Source organism: Nerophis lumbriciformis, linkage group LG13, assembly GCF_033978685.3.
Source record: "Nerophis lumbriciformis linkage group LG13, RoL_Nlum_v2.1, whole genome shotgun sequence".
In the NCBI taxonomy this organism is placed as follows: Eukaryota; Metazoa; Chordata; class Actinopteri; order Syngnathiformes; family Syngnathidae; genus Nerophis; species Nerophis lumbriciformis.
In genome coordinates this window covers 15,121,916-15,148,115 of record NC_084560.2, presented here as the reverse complement: position 1 = coordinate 15,148,115, position 26,200 = coordinate 15,121,916, and the positions used below count along the sequence as shown (strand labels likewise).

Here is a 26,200-nt window from a genome sequence, read left to right as displayed (position 1 = left end):
TTATTTGACCAGTAGCAGTTACACCCATCTGAACAGGTCAGCCACCTGTTTAAAGCCCGATCACAGTTGAAATCTTGAAATGAAGGGCCTTTAATGGCCAAAACATTAACCTGGACAACATTTTAACAGCTGGTTGGCTCAGATTTTATTATTTTCATTGCATTCACATGCTGCAGTGGACAGTGGACAATTTAGCTTCAGTATTAATGCAGTATCTGAAGCACCGTCTCCACGTGTGTTTATTGACAACAGGGTTATAACCTGGGCACGTTAGCTCGTTGGTATGGTAACAGGTGACTGTTACTGCGTGCGTCTGCCCCGGCCCCCGAGTCAAACAGCGGCGGTGTTAATGAAGTAGCGTCAGGCTGCTCACTGTCAGTAAAACGCTCGGTGAAATCACGGATTAACGTTAAATATATGACGAGCCGCGAGCGATGCAGCTATAACCTATCTCACCTGGTAGAGCACCCGCTGCGGCGACCCAGTTCGATTCGCTTTGCTCCGCGTCAATCCCCCCTCTCCCGTCTCTCTCCAGCTGTCCTTTCAAAATAAATGCATTCAAATCCCGAAAATAAAAATTAAGAAAATCCGAGTCGGTGCTGCACACTGCGCACAGGTTCGGACCACTTTTGAACTTGTTTGCCAAGACGTCTTACCCTCGTATTTTGATCCGGTCGGTCCGTTCTTCTTTTAATTCGTCGTCGTCGTCGTCGTCTTCTTCTTCTTCTTCTTCTTCTTCTTCTTCTTCTGGCCCACCAGGTGAATTAAGTGCTATTGGCGGAGTTACATTGCATAGTAGGCTACCGCCACCTACTGCACCGGAATTGTAACTACAAGCAATATTCACAGACATAGTCTCATTGCTTTTATGAGCGGTCGAGCGAGTCAAAAGCCGAAAAATCTATTTGTGGCGGACGTAATTCTTTCGTGGCGGGCCGCCACAAATAAATGAATGTGTGTGAAACAGTGATACAGTATTCCTGATTAATCTAGATGTGCTGTCAATTGTTGCTAATCTCACCAGGCGCCATGGAGGAGCTGCACAGCCTGGACCCCCGCAGACAGGAGCTGCTGGAGGCTCGCTTCATGGGCGGGGTCAGCGGCAGCACCGGGGGCAGCACTGGTAGCACAAGCGGAGGAACCAAAGTAAGTCCTCAATTATTCCTTCCAAATAGAACGTATTGTATTTGTGATGACATGCAGCCTAAATTCCAACACTTTGAATTGTAGGGTTTGACCAATAATGAATGTTCGAACCACAGTTTTGGAAGCCTGGGATCCTCGAGCGACAAGGAATCAGAGGTTTGTGTTTTGGTCTTTTGCCCTGATTTCTGTTGATGCAGCTATGTCATAGTCGCCATATCGAGACATTTGCCAGACTCCCATAACCCTAAGTGTGTTTGAGTCTGATACAAACCACCATGTTGCGGACTGGATTTAAAAGCATTAAAACTTAGGACGGCGGATGCTGGACAAACGTTTTAATTTAAACATGTTAATGGAGCTTCTCTCCTCAAGCCTTTGTCTTATACTTATCCGGCTTTTTTATTTTTAGGGTTCGGATGTGAAAAGAGGAGGTTCTCCTGCTTATTCTGTAAGTTTTGAATCAAAAGAGAGTACACCACTTTGTATGAGCCTATAGGGATGCTTGCCGTCTTGTTTTTTGTGTTGTGCTCCTACTCGATTAAATAATCCTTTAAAGTGGTGTTCTGAATCTCAATTTGTCATATCAGCTAATAAAACCGTCGTTTCCTCATGTGGAAATGTATGATCCACTTTTTGGTTTAAATGTTTTTTTTCTAGACGAGATTTACCTCAACTGAGATTGCGAAAAACGTGCCAACAATTGCAGTAAATTCACCCTGGAGCCCGGCCCAGGTCTTACTATTTAGGTCACATGCCTTGAAGACATGCATCCTGTCCAAATAGTTGAAAACGGCAAAGTCATTTCTCAAAAGTATGATTCATTGTGTAGCTGTTTTATAAGTAAGTGACAGGTTTATGCTTGTGATAATAATCCAGGCACAGTGGAATTTTGGGTCATGATTATTTGTAAAACAAATAAAAATAGCATATTGAATGGCATATCTTTATTCAGACTCCAGAGAAGAAACAGTCTGAAACACCCAGAGGCAGAAAAAGAAAACCTGACATTCAGTCAGAGAGTAGCCAAGGTGAGTTTTGTTTTGTTTTGTTATTATTGCTTATTGCACTGTTCCTTATGAAAAAATCCCAACATTCTTTCCCACTTTTTCCCTTCTCCACAGGAAAGACAACTGTGCGAGGACCCAAAATAAGTGATTATTTTGACGTAAGTTTGTCAGTTTGTTATTGAAAGGAAACTCATCGAGAACTGTTCAACATGTAATTGTTGACACTTGAGAAGAAAACTAGTGAAACAAAAAGAATCCCTGGTAGATCTGCTACGCCCATGTATTAGCAATGATGTCATTTTTTCTGTCTTTGTCCTTTTTTATTCTAGTTCCAAGGAGGAAATGGCTCTAGTCCGGTGAGAGGCCTCCCACCAGTGATTCGTTCCCCTCAGAATTCACATTCACACTCCGCTCAGGGCACTGCTGTAAGTTGTGACCAAAACTGCAGCCCTCCATCCTGTAATTTGGCTGTCTCAACATCAGCACTATCTTCAGTTGCAGGGTAGACAAAATAGCTCATCTCCCACCAGTCTGTCCTTTGGTGACCACATGGCACATCCAAAACAACTAGCAGTCAAATGTGTTCAGGTGAGGAACTATTTCTGGCCATCATGTCACATTGTAGCACTTTATAATCCACCCAAGCTAAGCTTTTTCCACCTATTTGGTTTGTTTTCCCCTGCAGACTGACCTTACAGTGTTGAAGTTGGCTGCCCTTGAAAGCACCAAGAATCTAGACCTTGAGAAGAAAGAGGGGAGAATAGATGATTTGCTACGGGTAAGCAGCCAGCTGTGTACAGAGCATTTTGTTTTAAAATTGTTATTATAAGCAAAAAAGATAACCTTTGTTTTATTTGTTTTTAAAGGCCAACTGTGATCTCAGGAGACAGATAGACGAACAACAAAAATTACTTGAAAAATACAAGGAACGCTTGAATAAATGCATCACCATGAGCAAGAAACTGCTCATAGAGAAGGTACATTTTCAAGTTCCATTTCTTATACACCGGTTGGCTAACCTTAGCGTGTTATCCTTTGGCAGAGCACGCAGGAGAAGCAGGCCTGTCGAGAGAAAAGCATGCAGGATCGTCTTCGTCTTGGCCATTTCACTACAGTGAGACACGGAGCATCGTTCACTGAACAGTGGACAGACGGCTACGCCTTTCAGAACCTTGTCAAGTGAGACACCGTCACATTGTTGGCATTGCCTCCCTGAGCATATCGAATATATTGTTTTGATTTTAAAGGAGTAATTCAATATCTTAAATAATATTAATTCATCTGTTCTTTTTTATTAGGTACACCCGCACTGCATAATGATAGGTGTTTTAATATTTTGTGCACGAGGACAAAAAATGGCCACTTCAACCAATAGTAACCATACTGTTTTAAGTGGAACTGCACTATTTTTGGATGTTTGTCTTTACAATCTGTATGTGAAATAAGAACACGTTTTCCTTTTTTTTATGCATTCTAACTTGTAAATAAACGCTAGAGACAGCTAACAATGGAGGTTATAGGATTTACCTATAAAACATTTTAAAACAATCAAAAAACCTCCAGAACGTTTTATATACACACTGTAAGTATATATGTTTTGTACTAACAGGGACATTCATAATAACATAATATTTACGTAGGTTTGTCATTTTAAGCATACGGTGATGTATTAATTTCACAAACATCACAATGTTTGCGATTTCTTTCAACAACAACAACAACGACTAATCAATTGGCAGACTAGGGTGGTGGTTTCTCTCTTTAAGAAGGGGAACCGGAGGGTGTGTTCCAACTATCGTGGGATCACACTCCTCAGCCTTCCCGGTAAGGTCTTTTAAGCCAGTGGTTCTCAACCTTTTTTCAGTGATGTACCCCTGTGAATTTTTTTTTAATTCAAGTACCCCCTAACCAGAGCAAAGCATTTTTGGTTGAAAAAAATAGATAAAGAAGTAAAATACAGCACTTTGTCATCAGTTTCTGATTTATTCAATTGTATAACAGTGCAAAATATTGCTCATTTGTAGTGGTCTTTCCTGAACTATTTGGGAAAAAAAGATAGGTTTTTATTTATATTTATAAAGGATGTTTGAATTGTTGCTATTTTTAGAATATTTAAAAAAAATCTCACGTACCCCTTGGCATACCTTCAAGTACCCCCAGGGGTACGCGTACCCCCATTTGAGAACCACTGTATTAAGCTGTACTGGAGAGGAGGCTACGCCGGAAAGTCGAACCTCGAACCCAGGTGGAGCAGTGTGGTTTTTGTCCTGTTTGCGGAACTGTGGACCATTGCTTTACTCTCGGCAGGGTCCTTGAGGGTGCATGGGAGTTTGCCCAACCAGTCTACATGTGTTTTGTGGACTTGGAGAAGGCATTCGACTGTGTCCCTCTTGAAGTCTTGTGGGGAGTGCTCAGAGAGTATGGGTATCGGACTGCCGGATTGTTGCCGTCAGCTCCCTTCATGATCAGTGTCAGAGCTTGGTCCGCTTTAAGTCGGACCCGTTCTAGTGATGGTTGCACTCCGCCAGAGCTGTCTTTTGTCTCGGTTTTTGTTTACAACTTTTATTGTGACTAACCTTGAAATATTGTGAATATTTGAATAACATTTATTCTTCGCTCCTTCATGTAGCTTATAGATGAGATATTTTTAAAGGTGGCTGACATAATTTCTTCCTGGACGTTACAGAAACTATAAGGTTTCTGCCTCCTCTTCTTTACTTGTGTAATCAGTCTCCTATTTGTCAATATAATTACACAAAGTTGGGATTTTTGGCAGGGAAATCATTTATGTCAACTTAATGTCTATCCACATAGGTTGCGCTATTTAATTGAATCACCTAACATGAAACTCTCAGCACTCCTTTTAATGAGCCCACACTCCTTGCTGTAAACGAAAAATTGTTTGTTGCGGTAGAGAAACAAACAAAACGGAACCGGTAAAACGCTGGGAAATAGGACAAAAACTGAATTCCCCGGCAAAAAATGTTAAGTTTTGAAAGCCAAGCAGAAGAGATATAATGTGCAAAGCGACCGACATTGCAGGAGGAAGAGAGAGTGGGATGATGAGGGTGTAGTGGGGAAACAAGGCAACTTTTCCCATGCAGGGCAAAAGGGCTTGAGCAGCCTTTAATTATCTACTCGACTAATTACAGTATTTATTTTTTTAATATGGTATCATATGTGTATATATTTTATCTGTTGATATAGTTCTGTTGTAGTTGTAAAAAAAAAAAAAAAAGAAAGACTGAAGCTGATATGTCAAAATACCAAATATCCGTGCCGATAATCTGTCGATCTATAGATGTTTAACTTCTGTTTTTACCACTAAGAAAGCACTGTGCATAATAGATGCCCATCATTAAGCAAATTTGATTTAAAAATAATATAAATATTTCTTTATATCAGGTAAAATACAAGGTTAGTGTGAAACAAATTAATTATTTGCATACACAGTACAGGCCAAACGTTTGGACACACCTCATTCACAACACAACTGATGGTCCCAACCCAATTGATATAGCAAGAAATTCCACTAATCAACCCTGATAAGGCACACCTGTGAAGTGAAAACCATTTGAGGTGACTACCTCTTGAAGCTCATGGAGAGAATGCTAAGAGTGTGCAAAGCAGTATTCAGAGCAAAGGGTGGCTATTTTGAAGAAACTAAAATATAAAACATGTTATTTCACCTTTTTTTGATAAGTACATAACTCCACATGTGTTCATTCATAGTTTTGATATGACAATCTACAATGTAAATAGTCATGAAAATAAAGAAAACACATTGAATGAGGAGAAGGTGTGTCCAAACTTTTGGCCTGTACTGTATATTGGCAGCGGGTCTATGCTTTCTCTTAGAATTTAGTCAGATGGTTTGCAGGTAGCCTAAATAGAGGTGGTTTTAAGGAAACTTTGAAGATGTCTAATCTTGTATGATTAATATTTTAGTTGACTTAATTTACTGCAATTTTAGTTGACTAAAACCAAATAAGTTTAGATGACTAAAAGTATGGCTAAAACTAACTAAAATGCATTTTAGTCAAAAATCTATGACCGAAGCTAAATTTAAAATGTTTGTCAAAATGAACATGTATATTTTCCTCTCTACAGACAGCAGGAGTGGATCAATCAACAAAGGGAGGACATTGAAAGGCAGCGAAAACTTTTAGCCAAGAGGAAACCTCCGTCCTCCAACAGCTCGCAGGCACCGTCAACAAACTCTGAGCCAAAGCAACGTAAAACCAAGGTGGTGAATGGAGCAGAAAGTGATCCTTTCCTAAAACCCAGCCTACCTCAGCTGTAAGTTTTGGACATACCTTATAGTCTTGGCCAGTTTGTGTTTTACCAACTTTGCTACCTCCAAAATATTTACTAAAAACAGTTGCATGCCTGAGCAAATTTCCGAACTTCTTAAAAAGGGTCAACATTACTACATACGGTAATTACTTTCTGTATACTATTTTTGATTACAAAAAAAAATACAAATGCTGAAGCATAGTCTTATCACAAAATTTGAGTGACTGCCAGAATGTGTGGCCTCCCACACCTCCCAGCAAGGACATTGATAAGCACAGCATGTAAACATTAAAGTTGTGAAGCATGTTTAACAACCTGCAACAGACTTGTACCAAAAGTGGGTAAATGTTTTTAGCTCAATGAATTTCCCTCTTCATTTTTCTCCTGGAAAGGCTGACGCTAGCTGAGTACCACGAACAGGAGGAGATCTTCAAACTGCGACTAGGACATCTCAAAAAGGTCTGTGGAATAGTTACCATGCCAAGTAGTGAAATATCTTCAGACTCTTAGTAATTAAATAATCACTTAATTTCATATCAGAATAGTTGATTTTAGAATATTGTTGTGGTGAACAAGCACACAAGGTACAGTATATACTAGATCTGCCATGAATATTTATCACAGAGCTTGTCAGCTGTGGACAAGCCTGGTTTGATGGACTCTTCTCTTTGTAGTCACTACTCTGAAGTTCTATGTGTGTTTGTGTGCTTGAATCTTTTTAAAGGAGGAAGCCGAGATCCAGGCGGAGCTGGAGCGTCTAGAGAGGGTGCGCAACCTTCACATTCGAGAACTGAAGAGAATAAATAATGAAGACAGCTCACAGTGAGTGTGAATCGATGTCTTTGCATTGAAGCCAGCGAGCTTGGCATTCACACAAGGCCAGTATTCAACATTGGCTGTTTTACTCTGCAATATTTATGGACAAATGTGACTGGCCCCATGAAATCAAATGAATCAGCACAACGTAAAAATTGCTTGTGTACTAAAGAACACATCTCTAATAGACTCCAACTTGATCTATGCTGCATGTTAAATGTCATCCCTCAGTACAGTTAGGATTCTGTTTTATTTATTTAGCAGGAGAATTCCACATTGGGTTGGTGGTCTCAAAATGTGTTTTGATGCTGAATAAAATACAGTATAAAAAGTATGTACACTCACTCAAGCTAAAAAAGCAAATGTTTCGAAAATGATTACTCTTAAAGGGGAACTGCACTTTTTTTTGCTTCCCCCATCATTCACAATCCCTATGTAAGACAACACATGTTTTTTTAATGCATTCTAATTCTTAAAATACGGCAAGTACAAGGTGGCTAACAATGCAGCTAATGGGAGTACTCTGCGGCCATAAAGCCCTCTTAAAAAAATCCAAAAGCTGCCAACATTACTCCTGTTTGCATCTGTGACCTACATATTAATCAAGTATTACGGATATTGTTATTATAAGCACTAACGTTAAGGAACTATTTTTATCGGCGCCGTGATCACAGAGAGCTAACTACCTCTTATGCTGTGATTGACTTACTGAGCTGTTGCTGCATCGCCTCGGATTTGGTGAAAGGCAATTCTAGATTCTAGATTGTTATTGTTGCCATAAACTGAGAAGTTGGTCAACTTAGACATTCAACTTGTACCCAGATAGGGCGGGAAAGACACGAAAAAAATGCTTGTTTGTGGCAACCTTTTTTTATTTTTTTTATTTTTAAACCGGCGTGACGATTATGATTAATTCTTTATCTTAACGGGAAGATATGAACATCCCATCAGTCAGCATCCCAGTGAGAGCAGACATCGTACAGTAAGTTGTTTTATTATGTTTGTATTTCTTATGTATCACTTAGCAAAGCTGCTGCATGATGCTTAGTGTTTCACTAAAGCTGGAGATCTTTAGCACACAACTTCTAAAACATGTAGCCCATCCTCCTTATTGTTAGGCTGACTAATATAAGGTTCTGGATCATCATTTGTCCCAAAGTAGTTGTTGGCGCTCATGAATTCTGCTATAATTTGTAGTAGCAGTTGTTTTTGAAGTAAGTAGCGAACGTTGTGAAAAGTCTGCACAGTTAATTCGCCACCGAATGCTGAAAATGACCAAAATATGCAAATAATACATGTTATTATGAATGTGCCTGTTACACTACATTACATGTATAATTACAGCATGTATATAAAACATAATGGAGGTTTTTGGTTGTGTGTTTACAGAGCTTTACAGGCGGAATTAGATGTGGGGAAAATAATCGATTTTTACATGCATTGCGATTCGGACATGGACGATTATAAAATTAATTAATAAACGTCAATAATCCATAATCGATTTATCAATTGTAAATAAAGTAATGCAGACAGTTCTAAAATGTACCTGATTACAGCGAGCCACCTCACCTGTGAGATCCGACCAGCTTCTTTGTTTTAGGGCACTTATTTTCCAGTTTTGCATACATTTCCATAAATTAAATAAATGTTGGAATTAATTAAACTGTTTATTATTACAAATGCACTGTTTTTTTAAAGTTGCAAGTGATAAACGCCTATTTAGTGAAATGAAAAGAAATGTAAAACTGCATCAATATATATAAATTTAAAGGGGAACATTATCACAATTTCAGAAGGGTTAAAACCATTAAAAATCAGTTCCCAGTGGCTTATTTTATTTTTCGAAGTTTTTTTCAAAATTTTACCCATCACGCAATATCCCTAAAAAAAGCTTCAAAGTGCCTGATTTTAACCATCGTTATATACACCCGTCCATTTTCCTGTGACGTAACATAGTGATGCCAACTCAAACAAACATGGCGCATAGAACAGCAAGCTATAGCGACATTAGCCCGGATTCAGACTCGGATTTCAGCGGCTTAAGCGATTCAACAGATTACGCATGTATTGAAACGGATGGTTGTAGTGTGGAGGCAGGTAGCGAAAACGAAATTGAAGAAAAAACTGAAGCTATTGAGCCATATCGGTTTGAACCGTATGCAAGCGAAACCGACAAACGACACGACAGCCAGCGACACGGGAGAAAGCGAGGACGAATTTGGCGATCGCCTTCTAACCAACGATTGGTATGTGTTTGTTTGGCATTAAAGGAAACTAACAACTATGAACTAGCTTTACAGCATATGAAATACATTTGGCAACAACATGCACTTTGAGAGTGCAGACAGCCCAATTTTCATCAATTAATATATTCTGTAGACATACCCTCATCCGCTCTCTTTTCCTGAAAGCTGATATGTCCAGTTTTGGAGTTGATGTCAGCAGGCCAGGGAAGCTAGGGTCGATATTCTTCTCTTGATCATCTTCTGTGGCATAAGGGACGGTGTGAGTCAAGACATCCAGGGGGTTTAGCTCGCTCGTCTGCGGGAACAAACTGCCGCCATTGCTTTCCGTGCTACCGAGGTCCTTTGTCCCTGAATTGCTCACACTCCGGCAGATTCAATGGGGGTCTGGCGGCAGATTTCTTTGACTTTATCGTTGGAAATGCATCTGCTTTGAGTGTCGCAGGATATCCACACATTCTTGCCATCTCTGTCGTAGCATAGCTTTCGTCGGTAAAGTGTGCGGAACAAACATCCAATTTCTTGCCACTTTCGCATCTTTGGGCCACTGGTGCAACTTGAATCCGTCCCTGTTCGTGTTGTTACACCCTCCGACAACACACCGACGAGGCATGATGTCTCCAAGGTACGGAAAACAGTCGAAAAAACGGAAAATAACAGAGCTGATTTCACTCGGTGTTTGAGAAAATGACGGATTGCTGATCGCTCCGAGAGCGAATATTAAAAAAGCGTTTAATTTGCCAAAATTCACCCATTTAGAGTTCGGAAATCGGTTAAAAAAATATATGGTATTTTTTCTGCAACATCAAGGTATATATTGACGCTTACATAGGTCTGGTGATAATGTTCCCCTTTAAGATGCATCAATAATCAATTTTTAATAAAATCATAGCTCCTTAATTGTAATCGAATCGTGAGGTGCCCAATGATTCCCAGCTCTAGGCGGAATAGAGCGACTCCCTTTGACTACATTGTTAGCTGTTTTTTTGCTAGCGTTTTTTAAGAGTAAGAGTGCATAAGAAAAGAAAAACATGCATGCTTACCTAACATAATGATTATGAATAATAGGCAAAAACATTTTTTTTTAAGTGCAGTTCCCCTATGGTTTGCATTCAAAGCTATCCGACTGTGGCATCAATATTTGCATAAACTATTACTATTTACTAACCGTGCTTAACTTATTTTTACTTTTACAAAGATGTGTGCGGCACATCTGCCATTCTACTTATGCCACATTGTTTTCATCATATGTCAAGATAAGGCTTTTGTTTTAACAATGGTTAGCTTATTTTTACACTCATACTCAAACTGTTTTAATTTTTCCATTAGAGAAATTATTATATCAAAATCAGAAATCAACCAGCATCTTGGAAAGGGAATCTTGAAGGGCAACTGCACTTTTTGGGGGGGAATTGTGCCTATTGTTCACAATTCTAATGAGAGACAAGAGCACAAAAAGTTGTGTTTTTTGCCTTCTAATTTGTAAAAATCAGCTTGTTATTGATGACAGGCAGTGTAGCTAAAAATGCATTTAAAACCGCCAACAATACTTGATTTACATGCGACATTGTTATTGTAAGAGCAAACCTGAGGAAATCTTTTTCTCGCTTAGTAAGACATCGTCTTGGGCCGGCATGCTAAGGCATGAGCCGTAAACTCGCTACGGAAAGAGATAAGCGAGCTTTTGCGTCCGCAGATAAACTGCTTTTGAGTTTGTAATACACAACACAATGCGATAGGACACCAATCTGTATTGACTGTAAAACATGTAAAATCATATTACATTATCTGTAAAGTATTAGCCCGCATTTCGTGTTTTGTTTTTACACAGCCAGCTCAACAGCGTATGTATTGTAGTTGTAGTAAAAGCATGATGTGTTTCATGTATCATTATCAATATTATAGTAACTCACTCGACGGACAGTTGTCTGTTTGGTCCAGCTGGCCAGGGATGTTTTTTTAAGTTGACTATGGGTAAACACGCCATATATGTCCGCATAGCTTGACTCCAAGTTCCACATTTATACCCGCAAGTCACCTCACTTTCTCGGCTTTTGTCTGCTCCAACGTTTCACCCTGAGTTTTTGCTCGCTTCTAAAGGCAGCAGTTCATCCTCCATATACAGGTAAAAGCCAGTAAATTAGAATATTTTGAAAAACTTGATTTATTTCAGTAATTGCATTCAAAAGGTGTAACTTGTACATTATATTTATTCATTGCACACAGACTGATGCATTCAAATGTTTATTTCATTTAATTTTGATGATTTGAAGTGGCAACAAATGAAAATCCAAAATTCCGTGTGTCACAAAATTAGAATATTACTTAAGGCTAATACAAAAAAGGGATTTTTAGAAATGTTGGCCAACTGAAAAGTATGAAAATGAAAAATATGAGCATGTCCAATACTCAATACTTGGTTGGAGCTCCTTTTGCCTCAATTACTGCGTTAATGCGGCGTGGCATGGAGTCGATGAGTTTCTGGCACTGCTCAGGTGTTATGAGAGCCCAGGTTGCTCTGATAGTGGCCTTCAACTCTTCTGCGTTTTTGGGTCTGGCATTCTGCATCTTCTTTTTCACAATACCCCACAGATTTTCTATGGGGCTAAGGTCAGGGGAGTTGGCGGGCCAATTTAGAACAGAAATACCATGGTCCGTAAACCAGGCACAGGTAGATTTTGCGCTGTGTGCAGGCGCCAAGTCCTGTTGGAACTTGAAATCTCCATCTCCATAGAGCAGGTCAGCAGCAGGAAGCATGAAGTGCTCTAAAACTTGCTGGTAGACGGCTGCGTTGACCCTGGATCTCAGGAAACAGAGTGGACCGACACCAGCAGATGACATGGCACCCCAAACCATCACCCAACCATGCAAATGTTGCATTTCCTTTGGAAATCGAGGTCCCAGAGTCTGGAGGAAGACAGGAGAGGCACAGGATCCACGTTGCCTGAAGTCTAGTGTAAAGTTTCCACCATCAGTGATGGTTTGGGGTGCCATGTCATCTGCTGGTGTCGATCCACTCTGTTTCCTGAGATCCAGGGTCAACGCAGCCGTCTACCAGCAAGTTTTAGAGCACTTCATGCTTCCTGCTGCTGACCTGCTCTATGGAGATGGAGATTTCAAGTTCCAACAGGACTTGGCGCCTGCACACAGCGCAAAATCTACCCGTGCCTGGTTTACGGACCATGGTATTTCTGTTCTAAATTGGCCCGCCAACTCCCCTGACCTTAGCCCCATAGAAAATCTGTGGGGTATTGTGAAAAGGAAGATGCAGAATGCCAGAACCAAAAACGCAGAAGAGTTGAAGGCCACTATCAGAGCAACCTGGGCTCTCATAACACCTGAGCAGTGCCAGAAACTCATCGACTCCATGCCACGCCGCATTAACGCAGTAATTGAGGCAAAAGGAGCTCCAACCAAGTATTGAGTATTGTACATGCTCATATTTTTCATTTTCATACTTTTCAGTTGGCCAACATTTCTAAAAATCCCTTTTTTGTATTAGCCTTAAGTAATATTCTAATTTTGTGACACACGGAATTTTGGATTTTCATTTGTTGCCACTTCAAATCATCAAAATTAAATGAAGTAAACATTTGAATTCATCAGTCTGTGTGCAATGAATAAATATAATGTACAAGTTACACCTTTTGAATGCAATTACTGAAATAAATCAAGTTTTTCAAAATATTCTAATTTACTGGCTTTTACCTGTATTCAGCTTCAAAAAATAAGGTGGTGAATCCTCATTTGTCCAAAAATAGTCCTCTTCGTTGTCTGTTAACCAGTCTCCCATGATTACAACACACTGCCGTTTGTTACCGGAAGTAGGAGCACACGTTTGTTGCCGGGAGTCGGAGGTGCACTGCTATGGAAACTGAAATAAATGCGCTGAGGAAAGAAGTTCCGAGAATGCATAAAATGATCAAAATGTTATGAATATTGAGCATTATATATAGACTTGCAGTGTGTATATAAAACGTTGATGGAGTGTTTGGAAGGCTACAACGATGACTGCAAGCATTTTTTTTTATCATGATATGGATCCTAAAAAAAAACCGACGTTTGTTCTTGTATCTCATGATTGTGAACGATAGGCAAAATTCCCCAAAAAGTGCAGTTCCCCTTTAAGAAGTTCCACTAGACAACAAAACATCCCCAGTTATTTGCCGGGTTGCATCCAAGATCTTCCGGCAGATGGCGAAAAAGGAAGAATGATGGACACACCCATAAAAGTCCTAAAAAGCATTTGATAGCTATTCTACGCCCTATAAGAGGTGTTTTCAAGCTACCAGGAGCTCCTCACGTCTTTTTGAGTAGTAGTTAGAAAACTTTTACCTCAGTAACCGTGCAAAATAAACAATAACACGTAATGCTAAGTTAACATACAGCATAAACAAACTACTACTACTCATTGTACTAAAACAAAGGACTATGGATTAAAAAATATTACCCAACTGTATTTACAAATGCATGCTGGGCAGTCCGGCGGTCACTCGTGATTTTTGGCATCCCACAGGTATGTAGCTGTTTTAGGATTTAAAGTGGCTTTTAACAGAACATATACATTTTTAAAAATGTATATTTTTTACAATTACTATTATATTATTATTCAACTGAAACAAAATTGCTTGTCGACCCTGAGTAAATTGGTCCTGCGTGCACACACACAAAAGCAGTCCCAGCGAAACAACTAACATTTTGCAGTCATGTTGTTATGGTGGAATATACATTCAATGATAGTTAACATTATTAGCGAAACTTTTCCAAATCGCTGTCATTAGCACAAAGCTTGTGCGTGTGTTTCGTGGGGCGTAGTGTACATGCTCAAAGCCGGAAAGGGGCGAGATCTAATGCTTTGGTACGTTTGCGCCGTCAATGCAGCCATGTAACAGTTACACACAGCCCTTTCACATGGTTAAGAAAACATCCGGGTAGTTACAAATGGATGAGTATTGACTTTGCAATCATTTATGAATTTGCCATTGTCACTATATAATACGTTTATCGATTCCTGTTTTTTTTCCATTTTTTTTTCATTCACAGATTCAAAGATCATCCTACATTGAACGAACGATATCTGCTCTTGCACCTTCTTGGAAGAGGAGGATTTAGTGAAGTTTACAAGGCAAATTATGTTGATCACTTTCTAGTTTTAAGAAGATAATTGTATTTCTGACAAATGCATAACCCTTGTATGTGTCGTGCAGGCTTTCGACTTGATAGAGCAGAGATATGCAGCTGTAAAAATCCACCAACTCAACAAAAACTGGAGGGAGGAGAAAAAGGAGAACTACCACAAGTGAGTAGTCTCACATTACCTTCACTGTGAAGTGTATCTTCCAATGTGCCTTGAATATAAACTCTGGTTTTTGCTCTACAGGCATGCATGTCGGGAGTACAGAATACACAAGGAGCTGGACCATCCCAGAATCGTGAAACTTTATGACTACTTCTCACTGGACACAGACACGTTAGTCACTTCATAAATTCCTAATACCGCCTATGAATCAGCACTAATAGTTGTTGAGTTTGAGGTTGGATTTGGCCTTTTAATTCAGTGTCTGGTCCGACAGGTTTTGCACTGTTATGGAATACTGCGAAGGCAACGACTTGGATTTCTACTTGAAGCAGCACAAGCTCATGTCGGAAAAGGAGGCCCGGTCCATAGTCATGCAGATTGTGAACGCACTACGATATCTGAATGAGATCAAGCCCCCTATCATCCATTACGACTTAAAGCCAGGTAAATGTCCACTTCTACCTTTTTAACGCTTTTACAATCACCAATCAGGGATTTATGATGCCGATTCCAATATTTATCATCTGTGAGTGAGATCGGCCGATACCGATCACATGTCCATCCCATCCTTACGGGGTCGCGAGAGGCTATCTCAGCTGCACACGGGCGGAAGGATTAACTGAAATTGTTTCAATACACTTATGATCAGTGCTATTGACAGCTTTAACACTAATCAGAAAATATTTAAGCTAGTTCCTTATTCTCTTATGACGTACAATTCCGAATTTCCCCTAGATGAAAAGGGGCACATAGTGTCACATTTACATTGTAACACGGAAGGATGAATAAAATACAGTAGTAAAATATGCCTTAAAAGAAGTGCAGAATATATCACCTAAAATTCTAAAATGTAATAAATAAATAAAAAAAGGATAAAACAAGAAATAAAAACAACCAAGATATCCTGTCTTAACTGGATTTGAACGCCAGGGAGTAAAAATATGTGTTTAGCCTAGATTTGAATTGGCTCAGAGACTGGGAGGACCTAATAGATAATGGAAGGTTGTTCCATAGTCTGGGCCCTGCCACTGAGAAGGCTCTATATCCTCTGGTTTTTAGCTTACCGGTAGTTTTTGGGACAGCCAGGGTCCTGATGAGACAATAAGGCTGCAGCAGCTCAATAAGATAGAATCAGAATCAGCTTTATTGTCATTACGCAGGGTAACGAGATTGAGGCCATTCCATACAGTGCGATGTGTGCATGCTAGAAAAACAATGTGTAAATATAAAAAATATAGAAGTGCAATGAATATAGGGTGAAATGAATATATACATGAAAGAAAAGGGAAAAAAAACAAACAAAAAAACAAAAACAGGGTGGTTGGTGGAATGGGTTATTGCAGGGGCTTCTTGGTGTAAGCATTTAAAAACAATAAGTACAATTTTAAAATGAACTCCAAAAGTAACTGAGAGCCAATGAAGAGAAGCCAGTACAGATGTAATGTGCTCACGTCGTTTGGTTTTAGTTAAAAGACGATCAGCAGAGTTCTGCAAGCGCTGCAGCCGCTGGAGAGAGCCCTGATCCAGACCTACGTACAACTAATGACAGTAATCCAGGCGTGACGTCACAAATGCATGGATAGCTCTTTTAAAGTCAGTCTGTTTTTGCAAGGAGTCTTAGCTGAAAGAAGCTAGATTTATTGACAGAGCTAATTTGTTTGTCCATCTTAAGCAATCTGTCAAGTGACTCGAAGGCTCCTTGCTGATTGGTGGCAATATGAGGACAGAGGACCAATAGCCCTGTCATGTCCTTGCAGCGGGTTTGTTTGACCAAATACCACAAGTTCTGTTATATTTTTGTTTAAGTAAAAAACATTTGCCCCCAACTATTCCTGTAACTGCAAACAGTTCTGCAGAGTAGTCATGGCAACCTGGGTATTGCTTACTGTTACAGGCAGATATATCTGAATATCATCTGCGAAACCGTGAAAAGAGACATTGTGCTTTTTAAACACAGCACCCAGGGGAAGCATGTATTAAAAAAAAAAAAGAGGACAGCTGCTAAAATTTTACCTTGGGGTACACCATACTTAAGGGCAGACTCAGAGAAGTATTGGCCTAGGTTTACAGAAAGACTCCTGCTGGTCTAAAATGACTGGAACCATTTTAGAGCTATTCCCCGTAATACCCACACAAGACTTAAGGTGAGTTAAAAGAATGCTGTGGTCCACCGTATCAAATGTAAAAGCACAAGAACTGCAGATTGACCTGAGTCCACAGCTAAAAGCAGCTCATTAAAAACTCTCAAAAGAGCCGTTTCTGTGCTATGTTGTGATCTAAAACCAGACTGGAATTTTGCTGCAATATCATTTGAGTTAAGATAAGGAAGAAGTTGATCATAAACAACCTTCTCCAGGACCTTGGATAAAAATAGCAACTTTGAGATTGGTCTAAAATGTGATAAAATATTGGGGTCAAGGTTATTCTTTTTGATTAGTGGCTGGACCACAGCATGTTTCAAGGAGGTTGGGAAACATCCACACCTCAGAGAGGAATGTAGTAGATGGACAATAAAAGGCCCAATAGAGTTAAAAACATTTTTAAAAAGCCGACATGGGATAATGTCCAGTGGACATGCAGAGGGTTTTATCTGTTAAACTATTTTTGTTCATTCAGGGAGGGACACTGGCTGGAAACACTGAAAGAGACATGTTTCCACTGAGACTACGGCAGCAAGAAAAGACTGTCTTATCATGGATATTTTCTCTGTGAAAAAAAAATTGTTGACGGAGAGTAGAAGAAGGCAGCACACTGTTGGAGTTTAGTGGATTAATTTATTAGCCTTTATTTAACCAGGTAAAATCCCATTGAGATCAAAGATCTCTTTTCCAAGGGAGACCTGGCCAAGAGGGCAGCAGCAAGGTTACATTAAAAACAGTAAACAAATACATAAAACATCACATTTACAACATTAAAACTTGCTCACATGACACATGTGCATACAGACAAAGTAGACTGTAATCCTTTCACAGAAGCTTTAAACTCATTCAACGTAACTAGGGTTTGAAGTTTAATGTTCGATTGTAGGTTATTCCAAGCCTTCGGTGCTGAAAACCTAAATGCTTAATAAGCCTGAAAACCTAAATGCTTAATAAGCGAGTTCAAAGTGTTAAATAGCACCTGCGGTTTGTGGCTATTGTTAGACACTAGTTTAGAAAAATAGGTGATTGTTGCTTCTTTAAAAGCCCTTTTATATTCTACTAGACTGTTTTTTAATGTTTTGTAGAGAGATGCAAAAATGGTCTTTTCGTCGACACGCACGTGTGAGCTGGCTGGTGTTGTCGTTCAACCACGGCTGCGTCATTGGCTTGGTGCGTGTCTGTTTGATTGGGGCCACTGCGTCCAGGACCTCCATGCAGGTGTTGTTCAAATAAAAGAGCAGTTCATCTGGGGTGGAGTTAAGCAAATCGCAATGACAAAGGATCTCAGATGAGGTGATAAATTGGGAAAACAATGATGCAGTTTGTCGGTTAATTGTGCGTACCCGGCACCTCAAGACCCACGGAGTAGCCTGGCTTTGTAAGCACTTTACAGAAAATAATATAGCAAGTTGATCCGAGAAATGTGTTTCAACAGTACCAACTTCAGCAAAAATAAGTTTTTGCAGCCAAAAGATAACACAAGGTCCATTGTGTGTCCTTTTGCATGTGTCAAGCCCGACACGGCTGCGTCAAATTAAGGGTCTTAAGAAGTATTTGGCCAAGAATCTCGGTTCACAGCAAACATGGATATTAAAATACCCAGCTATTAAAAATCGATCGTAGCTTAAAGCTTACCATGAATTGATTAACGTGGACCCCGATTTAAACAAGTTGAAAAACTTGTTTGGGTGTTACCATTTAGTGGTCAATTGTACGGAATATGTACTGTACTGTGCAATCTACTAATAAAAGTCTCAATCAATCAAAAAAAAAAAACGGTTACAAAGTCCGTGAAGTCTTGTATGACGTCTATCATATTTTGGTGGGCGGTACACCAGTGCACACAAAATCGGATTATCGAGTTTTATGATAAATGTCTGAAGCTGGGAACTGGAAAAAGAATCTGTCGGTACCTGCCGGCAGATGAAGTTGGATTTGTACAGTGTTGCTAGCCCTCCACCTCGCCCAGTGGTACGTGGCGTGCTCAAAAATGTGCACTCAGGAGGTAAAAGTTCTGAAAAGGCAGTAAACTCACCAGTTTGGAGCCATGTCTCTATGAGCAACATGTAATCCAGTTTACTTGTGGTAAAAAAAGTCATTCAGGAGAACAGGAAGTGAACATATGTGTTAGAAACTGATATGAAGTAGAAAAAGGGGTAGGATTAAATAAGACTTCCTTCTTCCTACTTCTTTTCAGAAATGTTGTAAAGAGAAATGAGAATCACCAAGCTATATTATGTTTCACATGTAAATGTATGCATGTTCGAAATAAATGGATACCATAACATGACATGTCTATCGCGATATATATTGATATAGTTTTATCGGCCCAGCCCTAAGTCAGAGTGCCGAAGCGTCACGTCATCCGATCCTGAATCTACGAAAATTGCCAAAGACATTTGGAATGGTATATTCAAAATGGCCGTCTGAAATTGTGGCATTTTGTGATGTTTAGACGGTATTTTTACATACTTTGCCGATTGGAAATATATTTAGATATGGTTTAATTCAGGGGTGTCAAAGTGGTTCTCACTGAGGGCCACATGGCAGTTATGTTTGGTTCTAACAGTTAATACTATTATGACTCAAGTGTTTTATGCATTTTATTAGTAGATTTTTTTTAAACTAAAATGTAAAAAAACTATGGTAAGTTGCAATAATTTCACCTCAAAATTTAGTGTATTTTAAGGAAAAACAGGCAGCTCAGTTGCCAGAATTTTACTGTAAAAATGTATTTTATTTTTTTACCGTAAAAAACCCCTGCAATTTTACAGTAAAATTTTGGCACCTGAGCTCCATTTTTTCCCCCGCAAAGCATTAACTGTAGATTTCTTGGTGTATTACTGTAAATGCCAAAACAGCACCACGGTTTATTAGAGTAACAAAAGTACTGTTTGTTTCATTTAGAGAAAAATGCTGTAAAAACCACAATAAATTTCACAATTTGACCATGAAATCTATTGCTACTTTTACATTACACAATTTGATGGATAACTTGCTTTGAAATCATTATTATTAGTATTTGTTCTTGTTTTAAAAATGGTTTGAATGTTTGATAATATATTTTTTCATAATTAGACAATAAGTTAGTTAACATAATTTGCGATTACATTGAGTACACATTTTTTTTCTCCCAAAATAGAAAGAAAGAATACATTTAGTAAAACAAGTTACACTACTTTATTGATACATATTATTTCCAGGCTTTCGAGGGCCAAAACACATGAAGTGGTGGGCCGCATCTGGCCCCCGGGCCTTGAGTTTGACACCTGTGGTTTAATGAATACAATAAAACACGATTAAACATATAAAGTCAACTTGTTTTTCCATTCCAGTGGTACTTTAATAGTAAACATCAGATCTAGATAGTTTTTTTTATGAATATAGCAAAAGAAAGCCTGATAATGTGAGGATATATAAGGACTAAAAGTGCAGAATATTTTTTTTTATGTTAATGTAAGTAACAGAAATATGTCATCGAATTAAACTTGAATTTGCACCTTGAAAACACAAGTTTTTTTATTGTGTGAATGCTCCAAAACATTCACACATATAGTTTTCTACACCAAAATTCATATATTTATTCTTCAACTTAAATGTATTATTCTTCTTCTACAGATTTTGGCACGCTCTACCTTCACATCATCTGATTCAAACTGTTCTAACCTCAAACTGTTCAGCCTTTTCGTGAATAGCTTTCCCTTGACAAATTCCCAGATTTCCCAGAATTCCAGGTTTTCCGGGACATTTTTCCCATTCAAAATTAATTGGCCATTTTTCAACCTTTCAGCATTTCCAAATTTTTCAACCAGTTGAAACCATTTCACCTTCAACACATTCCACCATCGTGGAAATTCAAACTACCCATTTTCTAAGTTAAAGTTTTTTTCCAGGATTTTCCAGAATTCCAGATTTTCCAAAGCCCCTTTTCCACCCTTTTTTCTGGCGACTACTCCTCTCACATTTTTCAACCCACTCTAGCCGTTCCACCATCTACGGTAAACTTTCTTTTTAAATAGGACAAAAAACAAAGTTGTTTTTTGAACTTGAAAAATTCCCGGTTTTCCCGAAATTCCAGGAATTCCGTAATACCATTTCTCAATTCAACATTTCTCGACCAATTTGAAAAATTCCAACACCAACCATTTCAACTCATTCAGATCATGTAAGTTTTTTACCGTTTTCAACTTTCACAAATTTTTAGGACATTTCCATTGAAATGAATGGGACATTCTTCAAAGTTCAACAACCCCCACATTTTTTATCTGATTCAAACCGTTCCAACTTCAAAATATTCAGCCTGTTTGGGAATTGTGTGTTCTACTTCAACAATTCAAAAAAAAAAATTCCAGGATTTCAGTTCAACTTCAGCATTGGAGCATTCACACGCAATTCCTTCAGGAATTGCCTCATCTAGTTAGTTTTGATTATTGTGTTCCAATGGAATCTGGGCAATAAATTGGATTTATAGAATGCTGCTGGTGTACACTACCTTTAGAGTTAATCAGTTCCAAATGTATCTTTACTAATGATATGCTTGCCACTGACTTCTGGCATTTTCCTTCAGGTAACATATTGTTGGTGGATGGTACAGCCTGTGGTGAAATCAAAATCACTGACTTTGGTTTGTCCAAAATCATGGACGATGACAACTATGGTGTGGATGGGATGGACCTGACGTCACAGGGTGCAGGAACATACTGGTGAGAAGAGTTGACCCACATAGACACAAGCCAGCGTATTTCAACAATAACAATAAAAACACATTTCTGTTTCAAGGTACTTGCCTCCTGAATGTTTTGTGGTTGGGAAAGAGCCTCCAAAGATCTCCAACAAGGTGGATGTGTGGTCTGTCGGCGTCATCTTTTTCCAATGTCTGTATGGAAGGAAGGTGAGGAGCAACATCCTCTCTCTGAATATGTGCAATAAGTATTTGATGGTTTGGAATTGTTCCTCCTCTTTAGCCATTTGGCCACAATCAGTCCCAGCAGGACATCCTGCAGGAGAACACCATCCTCAAAGCTACCGACCTCCAGTTCCCTGTGAAGCCAGTTTCCAGCAATGAAGCTAAGGTTGGTTGGAATTAGTGGTGTCACTTCCTCATAGTAAATACTTTTATTTTGTGGTGTAATTTAGAAAAGGCTTAATCAGGTGACATTAATCAGAGGACAATGGTAGTACTTATTTTTGTTATTTTGTATTGTATAATGCTAGAGAAGGTTTGATCAAGTGAAATTACTCAAAGGACAAAGGTAGGAATGAAAACTCTCACCTTATGGCAGATTTCTGCTTTTTAAGTGGAGTGTTACCGTATTTTTCGGACTATAAGTCGCACTTAAAAATGCTTTCATTTTCTCAAAAATCGACAGTGCGCCTTATAACCCGGTGCACCTAATGTAAGGCATAATTCTGGTTGTGCTTACTGACCTCGAAGCTATTTTATTTGGTACATGGTGTATAGGGATGTCCCGATCCGATATTTGGATCGGATCGGCCGCCGATATTTGCCAAAAAATGCGTATCGGCAAGGCATGGGAAAATGCCGATCCAGATCCGGTTTAAAAAAAAAACTCCGGTCCGTGTTTTCCAACGCACAGATTTAAATAATACATTCCACTTTTCTGCTGCTCCCTATTTCCGTTCCGCATTTTCCAGCACACCTTCAACACATCCACAGGTCTATGGATTCTCACGCAGTTGCTTTTAGCTGCTGGCATTGCACTACAGGCTCTTCCCACTCTTTCTTCTGTCTCCTTCTCACAGACAGCAAGCGCAACTTCTTACACACGTCACATACATATACGTCCTCTCCCAGCAGAGAGGTAGCAGCATGGCTAACGTTAGCTGTGATGCTAGCGCAGCCGCTAAGGTGCGCGCCTGCTCAAACGTCCTCTGCGCACGGCAAATCTATGCCACGCACAAAATCAAATAAAAAAATAAGCGCAAAACAATTTTCGACACACGGACACGACAGAGAAAACCGTTTTCGTCATCATTGTTCAAATATTGTAACGTCTGTCGAGACGCTTATCTTCATTCGGTGCCACACGTCCACACCATCAAAATGCCGAGGCAAAAATTTCCAGATCAACACCGTATGAAAAAAATAGTGATTTTTTTAGTTGTGATTTCCTTCTCTGCATGAACGTTTAAAAGTAGCATATATTAATGCAGTATGAAGAAGAATGTTTTAATGTAGACATGCAAGCCTTGAAAGAACATTTTGAAAATCAAGACTACATTTCCTGCAAATGGGTGCAATTTCTATTTTAACTTTAGATTTATTCTCATATCAAACTCTTTTGGCTGTCTTTTTGACACTTACATCAGGCGCCCCCCTCCACACCCCGTATTATAAATAATGTAAATAATTCAATGTGATTATCTTGTGTGATGACTGTATTATGATGATAGTATATATCTGATAGTATATATCTGTATCATTAATCAATTTAAGTGGACCCCGACTTAAACAAGTTGAAAAACTTATTGGGGTGTTACCATTTAGTGGTCAATTGTACGGAATATGTACTTCACTGTGCAACCTACTAATAAAAGTCTCAATCAATCAATCAAAACACATAGAATCATCATACTGCTGTGATTATATGCATCAAGTGTTCATTCAAGGCTAAGGCAAAATATCGAGATATATATCGTGTATCGCAATATGGCCTTAAAATATCGCAATATTAAAAAAAGTCCATATCGCCCAGCCCTAGTTTCAATGATGCCATTTCTGTTTGTCATGTATAATTTTGTCTATTTTGTGTTTATCCTTGAATAAACAGGTCAGTTTCTTGTGACCAACCATTGTGTATTATTCGAACTCCCCTAATTCAGCTGGCTAGTTGTTATCAAGAGTACTAAAACCCTTTTCAACATGATTCTGACAACTAAGTAGGCTAAATAACTTTAAACTTTAATACATGCTCGGATAGGTCAGTATCGGTTTCGGTCAGTATCGGTATCGGATCGGAAGTGCAAAAACAATATCGGTATCGGATCGGAAGTGCAAAAACCTGGATCGGGACATCCCTAATGGTGTATTAAGTGTGACCAGTAGATAGCAGTCATACATAAGAGATACGTGTAGACTGCAAGATGAAGGCAGTAAACAACACCAAAATTTTAAATGTTCCATTGAGAATATAGAACATTACACACAGCGCTCAAAAATCTGTCAAAATGTTTTTAGTACAATTTTGGTAAGCTATGAAGCCACACCGCTTGATGGATTGTCGGCCCATAAACATAGGAGTATTATTATGGTGTGTGTATAAGGACTGCAAAATGGCACCTATTAGCAAACATCTGCCATTTTGTTTCGCAATATTATGCAAAACCAACTTTTCTTACCTACTGGCACCTGCTGATCTGTATTTGGGATCTGCATAAGTACTGAAAATGTGTGCGCGTCCGCCATTGTAGTGGATAAGTTAATTATTTTTCTCTATCTTCTTATGTGACATTCATCCTCCACTGTTGCCATTTCTTATATAAAGTAATGTAAAGTTCTTACTTATATCTGTCAGTAAACTCACCATGAAAGCACTAAAACATACCGGTGTAGTGAGTTTACATTATTCACCCAAGGAACTTTAGTTATTAGAGAGTTCTGGTCGGGACACATTTCGGACGTTGTTGTTGCACTAGTGAGCCACGGATGAGGAGATGCTGCTCCGTTATTGATTGAAGTAAAGTGTGAATGTCATTAAAACAGTTAGCTCCATCTTTTGACACACCCGTCCTTGCACGCTACACCGCTGCAACAAAGATGACTGGGAGAAGACGCTGTCCAAGTGGAGGCACGTAAATAAGACCGCCCACAAAACGGCGCATCCTGAAGAGACTGTCAGAAAGTTCCTTGAAGATGATGTGTAAAACATCATCTATGCAACATTTTGAGCAAAGAACCACCATTACATGTTATGTAGACCACAAGGAAGTCTTTTACGTTTAGAAAATCATAATAATATGACTCCTTTAATGCGCCTTATAATCCGGTGCGCCTTTTGTATGAAAATAGACCTGACTATACCCGCTGTGTGCCTTATAATCCGGTGCGCCCTATGGTCCGGACAACACGGTAAATACTTTTATTTTGTAGTGTAAATTTAGAAAAGGCTTAATCAGGTGACACTAGTCAGAGGACAATGGTAGGTAGGTATGAAGTACTTATTTTTGTTATTTTGTAGTGTAGAATGCTAGAAGGTTTGAAATTACTCAAAGAAGAATAGAATGAAAACTTTAACCTTAGGGTAGATTTCTGCTTTTGAAGTGGAGTGTTAACTACCGTATTTTTTGGACTATAAGTCGCTCCGGAGTATACGTCGCACCGGCCGAAAATGCACAATAAAGAAGGAAAAAAACATATATACGTTGCACTGGAGTGAGTATAAGTCGCATTTTTGGGGGAAATTTATTTGATAAAACCCAACACCAAGAATAGACATTTGAAAGGCAATTTAAAATAAATAAAGAATAGTGAACAACAGGCTGAATAAGTGTACGTTATATGAGGCATAAATAACCAACTGAGAACGTGCCTGGTATGTTAACGTAACATATTATGGTAAGAGTCATTCAAATAACTATAACATATAGAACATGCTATACGTTTACCAAACAATCTGTCACTCCCGATCGCTAAATCCCATGAAATCTTCCTCCACGGTGTCGCTCCTGGTATGCCCCGCTAGCGTCCATTCTTTCTGCTGCTCGTTCGCCGTTTTCTGCTGCATATTTCACTACGTCCAGCTTGTAATCTGCAGTATATGATTTCCTTTTCGGTGCCATTTTAGTTCAGTCCTTCTCAGTTTTTATAAGTTACCGCCAATGTTGCTGTGATCTATTTTAATAGCTCCGGCAGTAGCATATAGCAGTTAGCATTCCAAAACCCACAATGCACTTCTGCCATGACCCGCCCCCACAGAATTCTTATTGGTTGGCGTGTGAGTGACGATTGCTGACGTGTGTGTGACGATTGCAGACATTTTCTTCGTCACTCACGCGAATGAGATAAATAATATTATTTGATATTTTACGGTAATGTGTTAATAATTTCACACATAAGTCGATCCGGAGTATACGTCGCACCGGCCAAACTATGAAAAAAACCTCGACTTATAGTCCGAAAAATACGGTAGTTTTTTTTGGCAACACCTAGTGGTCACGATAATTCAATAAATTAGAGGCATTATGCCAGAAGTTGTTTGTAACTGGATACTTTGTATAGGTAAGTCATATGCA

General features: G+C 39.1%; 1 protein-coding gene across 2 annotated transcripts in view; it reads left to right on the top strand.

Moving 5' to 3' along the window:
* The window catches only part of tlk1a (tousled-like kinase 1a), a 46,887-nt gene that overhangs the window by 19,558 nt on the left and 1,129 nt on the right, over positions 1–26,200 (top strand). The window contains exons 2-21 of one of the 2 annotated variants that reach the window (XM_061971623.2): positions 1,025–1,146; positions 1,231–1,302; positions 1,556–1,594; positions 2,099–2,174; positions 2,268–2,311; positions 2,483–2,578; positions 2,649–2,741; positions 2,839–2,931; positions 3,020–3,130; positions 3,196–3,332; positions 6,264–6,452; positions 6,842–6,908; positions 7,174–7,271; positions 14,552–14,633; positions 14,716–14,807; positions 14,889–14,978; positions 15,082–15,251; positions 21,516–21,651; positions 21,728–21,839; positions 21,913–22,020. In XM_061971623.2, coding sequence (XP_061827607.2) covers positions 1,030–1,146; positions 1,231–1,302; positions 1,556–1,594; positions 2,099–2,174; positions 2,268–2,311; positions 2,483–2,578; positions 2,649–2,741; positions 2,839–2,931; positions 3,020–3,130; positions 3,196–3,332; positions 6,264–6,452; positions 6,842–6,908; positions 7,174–7,271; positions 14,552–14,633; positions 14,716–14,807; positions 14,889–14,978; positions 15,082–15,251; positions 21,516–21,651; positions 21,728–21,839; positions 21,913–22,020 — 2,022 coding nt within the window. In that variant the 5' untranslated portion in view covers positions 1,025–1,029. The remainder of the gene's footprint in view (positions 1–1,024; positions 1,147–1,230; positions 1,303–1,555; positions 1,595–2,098; positions 2,175–2,267; positions 2,312–2,482; positions 2,579–2,648; positions 2,742–2,838; positions 2,932–3,019; positions 3,131–3,195; positions 3,333–6,263; positions 6,453–6,841; positions 6,909–7,173; positions 7,272–14,551; positions 14,634–14,715; positions 14,808–14,888; positions 14,979–15,081; positions 15,252–21,515; positions 21,652–21,727; positions 21,840–21,912; positions 22,021–26,200) is intronic. The other variant, XM_061971625.2, reaches the window with a different exon arrangement.